This window comes from Nicotiana sylvestris, chromosome 1 (assembly GCF_000393655.2).
Source record: "Nicotiana sylvestris chromosome 1, ASM39365v2, whole genome shotgun sequence".
Taxonomy (NCBI): domain Eukaryota; kingdom Viridiplantae; phylum Streptophyta; class Magnoliopsida; order Solanales; family Solanaceae; genus Nicotiana; species Nicotiana sylvestris.
The window spans coordinates 143291137-143301637 of record NC_091057.1 but is presented as its reverse complement, the minus strand read 5'-3'; the positions used below and the strand labels follow the sequence as shown (position 1 = coordinate 143301637).

The 10501-nt window shown below is 39.0% G+C and overlaps 1 protein-coding gene across 1 annotated transcript; it reads right to left on the bottom strand.

Moving 5' to 3' along the window:
* Positions 1 to 640: 640 nt before the first annotated feature.
* Positions 641 to 2613, bottom strand: LOC104228916 (LOB domain-containing protein 20). The gene is made up of 2 exons (XM_009781467.2): positions 2154 to 2613; positions 641 to 1141 (listed from the first exon to the last, which is right to left on the bottom strand). Exons 1-2 carry the CDS (start codon positions 2526 to 2528, stop codon positions 773 to 775), a joined length of 744 nt encoding a protein of 247 aa, XP_009779769.1. The 5' UTR covers positions 2529 to 2613; the 3' UTR covers positions 641 to 772.
* Positions 2614 to 10501: the final 7888 nt, after the last annotated feature.

The following is a 10501-nucleotide window of genomic DNA, read 5'->3' as shown; positions in this document are numbered from 1 at the left end:
CGGATTTGTCCTTGGCGGTTAGACAGCTGTCCAATAAGATTCCTTACTATAATTAGAAGTGTACTTTATTTAGGACTCCCCTATTTTATAAAGGGGAGTCCATACATTTGTATCAGACCATTCATTGATAAGAGAATATACATTGATCACTTTCTTGCTTACTGTTCATCAGAGTTGCCTTATAATTTACTGTTCTTACTGACCCAACTTGAGACTGTCATAGCTCGAGGTCAAGATTTGGCTTGCATACTGGTTTGACTTACTTTATTCTTCAATTTATATATTTAATTCCTTGTTTATCAATTGGTATTGGACTAAATCACATATTTTTAAAACCACAATATAAGTTTAATTGTTACTCGACTTTTAGGGTAAACAAAGATAAAAAATAAAAAAACAGCCCCTTCGGGGAAGGGTCACACCCCAAGATGTGATGTAGGTAGTCTTTCACGCTTCGAACCCATGACCTATAAGTCACACGGAGATAACTTGATCGTTGCTCCAAGCTAAGGCTCCCCTTAATCTTTTGTTTGAAGATGAGCATGAAATATGCTTCTCACTTTTCACCCTTCATTATTTTCGTGGTAAAACAACACAAAGCTCAAAATGAAATTCAACAATGTAAATCCTTACTATAATATATAGCATATGTAGGTAACTTTCTATCGACATGGTAAAACATTTCAATTATTGGTAAAATGTTAACAAGATTTTTAAAGCGTTGTGTGTGTGTTGGTGTTTCTTTTTTCTTTTTTTTTCGAACGCGTTTCATTCAATGAAACATTTGATTAGTAAAAGCAATAGGATGACTCTCTTCCTCCTCCTCATCCTCTTGATGAACGGGATCAAAACTTGGAGAGTTATTATTAGGGACAGTTGTAGCACAGGTATCATCAGGCAGTTGATCAAAAGCAGTGGAATTGAAAGTGTTGGCACTGTTAATGTTGTTGATGAGGTTGTTGTTTGAAACAGAAGAGTTGTCTGAGTAAGTTGGCTGTAGAATTGCAATGTGATGTTCTTGGTGGAGTTGTTGCTGAAGATGATGTTGTTGTTGTGAAGTTTGTAAAGCATTTTCCATTGCATATCTGTTGTTTATTAGTTGTGTCTGCACTACTGCTAGCTCTGCTTGTAAAGATGCCACCTACAAAATTCATGCAATTGTACTTGCTCATATCAGTCCTTATTATTTTACTCTTATATTGTCTGATGAGTTTAATTTCTTTATATCGATGATGTATAGCTTTTTACCATATTAAGTCAAAGTGGTCTATAACATGAATCAACCTACAATATGGCTAATTTAGTTATTACTTAGGAATGAAAGTAAGTTAGTACTTCTACAACCAGGTAAAAGTTGCTAACAATGGATAGTTTCATTTACATTAATTACTAGTGTATATAAGTTAAATCATTGTATATCGCAGTTTATAAATTATCTAAGAATTACTTTTCATAGTCCGGCTTTTTTAGTTAGACTTCATTTTCATTTTCATTATTGCCGTGTTTTACCAATGTATGTATTTAATTCCTCAGGTGTGCCACATTTGTCTAATGATTAAAGGCTGGCTTGACAACTTTGTCAAATAAGAAAAGGCTGGCTTAATTAGCTGGTAATGAACCACACTGTTTTTTTTTTCTTCTCTTCTTTAAAATCTGGGAGTACTATTCTAGGACAACGATTTAAAGGTAAAACCCTGCACTTGATATACACAAAAAACCTCACGCTACCTCAGTTATTCATCTTACTTTAGTTGAAAACGATCAATTTTAACTCCATTCATTAACCTTAAAATTAACAAACATAAATAAAAAATAGTACTATTCATCAAGGAAATGACAATATAATCTTGAACTTAATTAGCAGTTAGCATTACCGACCCGGCCAATTGGAGTAGTCTAACGTAGTTAATTTAAGCAAGATACGAAGTTCGTCAAAATCATGTGGTGATCCTACGCTGCCCCTTCCACCAATTGGCCCAAAAAATTAGACTGAAAAAGTGGTATTCTCCACAGGAAAAAAGGTTACTTCAAAAGTTAAAGTTTCGTTACAATTAATAGAAATAAAAACCAGAATATCAATAACTAATTAATATTACCACCAGAATGACAAATTATCACATTAATTAATAAAGATTATATCTAAAAGTAGTGACCTGTTGTTGCAAAGCAAGAATGGTCGAAACACAACCATAAACAGGATCCGAGAGTCTAGCCTGAGCTTCATAAGTTATAGTAACTACCGCATCATGCCGCCGGTTAGCCGGAATATGCAACAAGAGCTTAGACACATTACTTGCTCCGAACACCTTGTGCACGGCCGCGAACCGAGCTGCGCCTTGGTCGGAGCCATAATGGGGTGCAAAAATGCATCCACTGATGCATTTTCTTCTCAAGAACTTGCATGCACCACAAGGAGCCGTGGAAGCCGGCAGTATTGCCGAGGCCAGTGGCTCCACGGCTCCGGTAGCACGCTTTCCAGGACCCTTACGTCGGTTCTCCGATGTGCCATCACTAGGTGGCTCATCCATGTGGTGGCTTTACTAAATGGAGAGTGAGAATTTTGTTAATGGTATAGTAAAAGAGAAAGGGTGTTTAAAGACTTGTGTTTTATAAGAATAAGAATGACGAAATGCATGTAAGTCTCGTGAAAGGTTGGCAAAGGTAGAGACGTTAAGGTTGATGAGAGCTGAGAAATATGGGGGTGGGGGGTTTGGTGGGGGGGATAGGATTGTACTTCTTGAGTGTGAGGAGCACGTGCAAAGAGAGTGTTACTACATGTTCACTAAGTTTCAATTTAATCTAACTAGTCGTGTCCATGTTCTTATTTTAAATCCAATGTTTTCCATTACTCTTTTAATTTTTATAAGAAATAAGAAATTTATGTAAGTAAATATGAAAACAATCTCTTGCACAAATAATACTGCATGCAATAGATTCTGGTAGTTCAGCCCTTTTCCAGATCCCGCGCATAGCGAGAGCCTAGTGGACGGGGCGGCCCTTTAAGTAAATATATATAAAAGAAATAGTAGTATTTTTCAAATTTAACTTATTTTATATAATATTAAATTGAGATAAGCTTATAAATATATATTATTGCACCCCCAACTACTTAAAATTGAGGCGTAATTATTGTTTTTGTTGTTAGAATAGTATTACATATATAGGATAGTATATGTGGGAGGTTGGGGAGTTTTGTTAGAGGAGGGAAATGATGGGGAGGAGCTGTCTCTCAAGGCAGGACACAAGATTTTTGCTGCCCGCGGCGTGCGGGAAGGTGGAAACCACGTATTTAGTTAACATATCATGAAATCAATACTTACACTAGTTAGTACATGTTTTCTTTGCAGTTGTGACAAAGCTAGATTGCATAATCACCTACCATATACTAAAAGTAAGGCTATATTGTGGTCCGGTCCCGGGCCTAAATGGGCTAAAGGGGCCGGGCCAAACGGTCCCGGACTCTAGCGGGCCGAGCCCAAGCAGTCCTGGGCTTAACGGTCCTAGAGGGTGGAATCGGCCCACTGTGGGCCTAAGCCCACATGGTCCCGGGCTAAATGGGTTGGGCCCAGGGGCCTAAGTGTTCCGGGCTATTTTTTTTGAATTTTTTTTATCTAAGGCAATTCTTGTAAATTATATTATATAATTGTGACTTAAATCTTCTAATTCAAATTTAAACACAAAAAAATTGTAAAGAAATATTCAAGGAATACCTTATAATTTTTATTATTACGACATTAACAAAAAAATGACAATATCTTTCTTAGTCTTCCTCCCCCCAATGGAATGAGCACAACAAGGTGCTAATACCACCATTAAAAGGAAAAAAAAACTAATGAAGATGTGCTAAAATACAAGTTACATATTAGTCTACATATTATCTCTAACAAATTTCATAAATCCTTCAAGGTTCGGAGGAATTTCCGTTGGTGGTGGCGGAAAAGAAGCTTGTTCATCACCGCTTCCGGGCGAAGCAACATCCTCCGCAAGTTCCGCTAGCATTTCTTCATAAGCTTCGTCTATCTCCGATTTTGATTCAGCAAGTCCAAAATTTCTTCTTTCCGAGCTGGTCCAATCCCTGAAGAGTACTGATTTTTCCAAGCTCTCTCTCATAGACGCACTATGATCACCGATTTGAAGTCTCGCTTGACTGAAAGCGCTATCTGATGCCACTATTGAAACTTGAATACTTAAAATATCTCGAGTCATCCTTGAAAGAACAGGATAGTGTTTTTCTTTGTCTTTCCACCATTCCAAAACATCAAAGGAGCCGTCGGGATTCTCTGATTCAAGTCCATGCGACAAATAAACTTGAAGCTCATTTAGTTGTGAACTATTGCCAATATTATCACCTTGAGAACCCCTGAACTCCATCCAAGAACTAAGTGCTTTTAGGCCCGCAGTTCTTTTAGATGATTGCGAACTAGACGAAGTAGGAGTTGAAACATTTGGTCTAGCATGATTTAAGGCAAGTTGATAAGCATTATAAATTATTTGAGCATTTATTTTAATTGAGGCTTTTGCATCTGCAAGTGTAGCAAATTCCTCATCTGAAAGTGATAAAACCTTATAAATATTTGTATACCAAAAGTGAGGTCTTCCTAATTTCATGGTAGGATTTAACATGGCAGCAACACCAAAAATAGGGGGGATAGGAAAAAAATATTTTTTAAACTTATCTTTCATAGAATTAATAGCAAGTTGATAAATTACCTCACCCTCTGAAAATTGAGTAAACAAATTTGCAAGTGCTGCAATATAAACTAAACAGTTAGAAATAGTAGGATAATATTGCCCATATAGTTCATTTGTAGCAACATGAAATTGTTCTAAAAAGTCTACAAGAATTTTTAACATTAGTCCAATCCTGATTTGTAAGGTGCTCATCATTATCAGCATCACCACCACCAACACGAGCATTAAACATTGCGTTTATTGGGTTTCTATATTCATATGCAACAACTAAACTTTCATACATGTAATTCCATCTAGTTGGACAAGTTTTAGGAACTTTTTTTTCTCTAATGCCAAATTCATCACATTTTTTAAAATATTCTCTAAGTTTACTTCTACAGTTTGAATAAAAAAATCCAATTAAGAGCCATTTTAACCTTTTCAATTTCAACATTTAATATTTTCATACTATCACCGACGATTAAATGGTAAATATGATAAATACATCTAACATGGAAAATATTACTAAATGCAGAATTTAGTGTAATTGTAAGCAAGCCTATAGTATTAGTGTTACTAGAAGCATTATCCATTGAAACTGACATTATTTTATCTCTAATGCAAAAATATCTACAAATATCTGCAACTGTGTTAGCAATAAACTTACCTGTGTGACGTGAATTAATTATTCTATAAGAAATAATGCGCTTTTGTATTTTCCATTCCTTATCAATCCAATGAGTGGTAACAGTAAGATAATCACAGTCATTACTACTTCTACCAATAGCAGTAGTAATAGCAAAGCAACATTTTATATGAGTAAATAAATAGCGCAAATATTGTTTATATTCATATTTATATTTATAAATATCGCTCTTTACGGTTGTGTGAGGCCATCCTTTATAAGTATGATTAAAAACTCTTCTAATATGATGCACAAATTGATGGTTAGAAGGAAAACTATATGGTAAGCACATAACAGTAACCATTTTTGCCAATTCTTCACGATCTTTATTTGGATCGTAATATAAAATGTCACCGGTAACAGTGTTAATTCCCGGTTGAACTAGATTTAACCTGGTACTAGGGTTAACCTGAGTACCTACACTTGTCCCATCTTGCACAACTTTCATTTGAAGAAATCTAGCTCTATCTTTAGGGTGTGTCTCTATGTGTCTAGTCAAAGTACTCGTACCGCTACCGTCTCCAGTAAATTTATGAGTCATAAAAGTCCCCCAAGTTTTACACTTAGCCTTATTCGGATCTCTTAGTTGAATAAAAAAGTGTCAAACAAGAGATGTTTCGCACTGTTTAGAAGGTTGTCTATTAAAAGTAGGGGTTACTACAATAGGGTCAGGCGGTGCATCATTTGGATTATTATCAGTTGGGTTAACAACATGACTAGTAGGTGTATCATCTAAATCCGGTTGCGTTTCATCTAAATCATTATTTTCCTCATCATTTTCATCGATAGTTGGATTACCATAAAGAGTATTCATGTATTCATCATTTCATTGTTGACATAGTGTAATATCTTGGTAAAATTGACTATCGGTAAATTAAAAATAAGGGTTATCACTATCAAGAATAATAGCTGGAGGAGGACGGGTAACACGTCTGGGTCAGGAGGTCGGGGGAGGAGTAGTAGCTTGGTCACTAGATTCACCAATTTTAGATTTCACCTTACCACCAAATATTTTTTTCAAAGAAAAGACCATATTAATTATAATTATACAAACTAAAACAAACAAAACTATAATATTAAAACTTAAGAGTTGGAACGAGTTTTTACCGAATTGACGAACAACTTCTTGAAAATTGTATATCGTTGAAGACTTGAATACTTCAATTCACCAACTTCACAATTTTTCACAAATTGCAATAATAAAGTAAGCAATTATATAAGAAAATTAGAGAGAGATTTATGATTTTGTGAGTAAAAAATAAAAGAATGAGGGGGTATTTATAGTTGAGAATATGGAAAAAGTGTAATTATAAAAAGTTTGGGGTTAAAACAAAGTTTGGGAGGCAAATGACTATTTTTTAAAAAGCCAAACGGCTAAATTGGCAGACCAACAGCTAGTTTTTAAACTTCCAACCGTTGGCCAATTTTAAAAAAAATTAAAAAATAGTTGTTGGGCATGTTAGGCCTGGTTGAACCGGCCCAGGCCCGCCAGCTTGTCCCGAGCTCGCGGTCTCTCCATGCTGGACCGGCCCACAGTGAGCTCCTAGGATCGCTTGGGATCGGACCATACGGGCCAACCCGTTTAGCCTAAAACCCATGTGGGCTCGCGGTCCCGGACCGGTCCCGGGCTGGACCCGGACCACAATACAGCCTTAACTAAAAGTTTATTTTCTAAAAAGTTTTGGTTTTTAAAACTTCGACTATTTTTGGAGGTTTCCACGAAAGAAATCCCTTGAAAAAGATTGCTGCTTCAATTGGTAACTTTTTTTTGTTTCAACGTTCTTATAATTAATTAAATAATTTAAAATGTGGGTAAACATCAATTTTATTTATAACAAATTAGGTATTACGTTCTTTTAAGAATATATCTCTGCTAATAAGAGGTGTCTAGATGATTACTACAAAGTTAAATCATCGGTTACGAGGCCTTCCGTTAGGTCAGGGAAAGCCGTACAAGCCCGTACGCCAATATAAGGTATTGAAAAATTTCGACGAGTATAATTTTATGACTGAAAATTAAATGCATTTTATACATAACTAGTTAATGAATCAAAGTGCATGATTTCTTTATTTCTTAATTAGTAGAGAAAATTTGTTTACCGTGGAAATGGTAATAACAAATAAATTTGTTGATGAGACTCTAAAAATATGTGATCTATTTTTATGCTAGTTGTTAAGCAGTTGATGCTAGATATGTGAGATTTAGAGACCAAATAAAGTTAAGGAGAGAGCTATAATCAAACTGATAGGCGAGTTATTCGGGGCCTCGGACTTGTCGATTCTGGGCCTCGAGGTCGATCTCGGGGCAGGCTAACAAAGGCTCGCTATGGTCAATGACAAGCAATAAATGAAGAACAAATATGAAGATAATAACTAAAGGCAATAATATTAAGAGAGTGTATTAGAGAGCAAAGAGAATATCTTTGTATATTTCGTGTGGAGTAACTGGGGCAATAAACCTTACAAAGTGACAAAGACCCCCTTTATATAGGAGGAGAATCCAATCATAGTACAACAAGCATTAATTACAAAGATAGGGGGGATGGGACAACTAGATGACACTGGGTTCTGCCAATACTAGCTGCATACCTAGGGAACTCCCCATTCCCATCATGACCGCGGCCAACATTGTCCACGGGTCGGGCGTCGACAAACCTCGAGGGAGGAAACTCGACCACATCCTTGCAGACTCGAGGCTTCGAGATGATCTTCTAAAATGCCTTAATGACGAGAAATTGGACCCTCCGATTTCGCCGTATACAGGTAGTCCCTGTGTTTCCTAGAACGAAGCGATAGGAAACAATTTTGAGCTGCTTTTCCGAGGGCATCATCGCCATGACGTCAGCCTATCAGAGCATTAAATGTCATGCCCAAAAAACCGCGCAAGGGTCGCCGTCAAACGTGACTATCGAGAAACCCACGAACCGCTATTGGCTCGTCCCTTCCGCTGCCCATATGTTTCCTATAAATATAACAACCATTTGATAATCCTTACTTTTCCAACATCTTCAAATTCACGAATCCAGAACCATCTCCTTTTGCATTCTTTCTTCTTACTTTCATAGAGAAAATTGCACCATCGCAATGGCCAGAACCTCCAAGACGGTTCCCCGGCGGGACGAAGTCGCCTCTTCATCTCGGACGTCTAAGGGGAAAACAAAAGTGATACCCACCCTAGGACAATGTACTCCCCCTGATCTTGACATGTCAAAAAACTCTACCATCGATAAACCTCTTCTGCACCGGGTCAATGCGAGCATGTGTCCCGGTATATCAATGTCGTAACCAATATAGGGAAGGTGAAGGGAGACTACCGATGGAGAGAGGCAGTGGAGGTGGAGATTCACGGCCCCGATGAGAACATAACGGATTATAAAGCCGATTTCCTCCATGTGTATACTTACCCCTTTACTTTGGGCCCGGCCGATCCTTCCGAATCCTCTCTCCCGGAGATATATCCGGTTATCCTCGACTTTTGCGATAGATACCAGGTGACGCTCGGTCAAATCTATCCCTCTTTTTGGAGAATAGTCTTGATGCTTTGCCATTTCACCGATAAGGTTGGGGTGAGACCTTTACCCTCAAACATTTGATTAGGATGTACAGCCCCCGGTTCTACCGAGGCTTGATTAGGCTTCGTCACCGATCCAAAAAATCATTTTTCTCGAGCACCGATGAGGACAAAGATCAAGGATGGATGAGCAGGTTCATCCGGGTTAAAACCTCGGACATCATTCCGGCCGGGAGGATGTCTTTCCTGGAGAGGTGGAATATACGCCGTAAGCATTTTTTTCCTTCGGACATGTGTTGTGATCTTCTTTCCTTTCTTCCGAAAAAAAGACCACTTTTTGGTTTCTACAGTTGTCGCTTGGTATCCTAAAGCGGTCTCGGACCTGCCGAGGTGGATCAAGCAGTTGGATAACAAGTTCCCATATATTGCCCGATCTTGGACCGACCTGGCTAAGAAATGGTGGGTGGCCAAGAACCATGGTAAAGTTTCCCTTGCCACCTATGTCTTAGCTTTATGTTTCTTCCTGTACCCTTTGTGCTGATAAGTTGCATTCGCTATGCTCATGCAGGCCTTGGCGAGAACATGGTGATGAGACCGCCTCCTAGTGGCGAGACGGCTGTTTCGGAGCCTGCCAAGGGTAATAAGGGCAAGGAGGATACTGACCCCCTTGTAACGAAGAAACCTAAGTCATACAGGCCACGAACCGCCACTAAGATCACAACTTCAGCTTCCGAGGCGAGCCTCGATACCGGGGACGAAAATAATATTGAGAGTGAATGCCGTTTGGAGGAGAGGCTGAGGTCGGATGCGAGAACCCCACAGGTACTTCGACCGGAAGCCGCCGAATCGGGGATGGCCGACTCAGGTCAGTCCCGTACGGCGTAGACCCTCGAGGAGGGTGCTAACGTAGTTCCCGATCCCCCGACCAGATGTGGTCTTACGCGTTTGGTCGATGCGACCTTTAGTGCGGGCTGGTAATCATGGCTCTTATGCCTTGGGTTGAAACGACCATTTATGCGGGCTGGCGACTATGACTCTTATGCCTTGGGTCAAAGCGACCTTTTATGTCGGCTGGCGACTATGGCTCTTACGCCTTGGGTCGAAGCGAACTTTCATGTGTGTGGCCCTGAGGCTCATTAGGCTAGCGACAATAGCTCTTACACTTTGCTCTTAGACATATTTAGTTAACTATTTTGGGTTCCGTCTCCGAATCGGGTTATGAATCGAGCTCATTTGACCCTCAAGTTTTGTATTTGTGCGGGCTGACGACAATGACTCTTACGCTTTGGGTCGAAGCAACCTTTTATGCAGGCTTTAATTTTCCCTCGATAAGGATTTTTGAGATAGTGTTTGCCCGGCTCTTCAATGGCTTATAAAAGCCTCGATTGTGAGTCGTTATATGGCGATGATCGAGCACCTCGGGAGGTTTTGGCTCGGAGGCTGAGTATCTTGAAGCTGATGTTTAGGAGCTGACATGGTCGAAACCCTTTTGCCTGTATCAAGGGTAGCCTATTTAACCGGTTCTTTTTGAAATAGGTTTGAAGTAATTGAAGGCCTGTGATTTTGTAGCAACGGCCGGGCGTCCCTAAGTCGCGTTAGTTTGGCTGGTACAGCCGTATGACTGTAGTCATTTG

Bases quoted from the DNA above. Each gene is read 5' to 3' on its own strand.
- LOC104228916 (XM_009781467.2), bottom strand. From the start codon at position 2,528: ATGGATGAGCCACCTAGTGATGGCACATCGGAGAACCGACGTAAGGGT. The intron at 1,142-2,153 runs GTCACTACTTTT...TGAATTTTGTAG, and splicing joins TTCTTGCTTTGCAACAACAG to GTGGCATCTTTACAAGCAGA.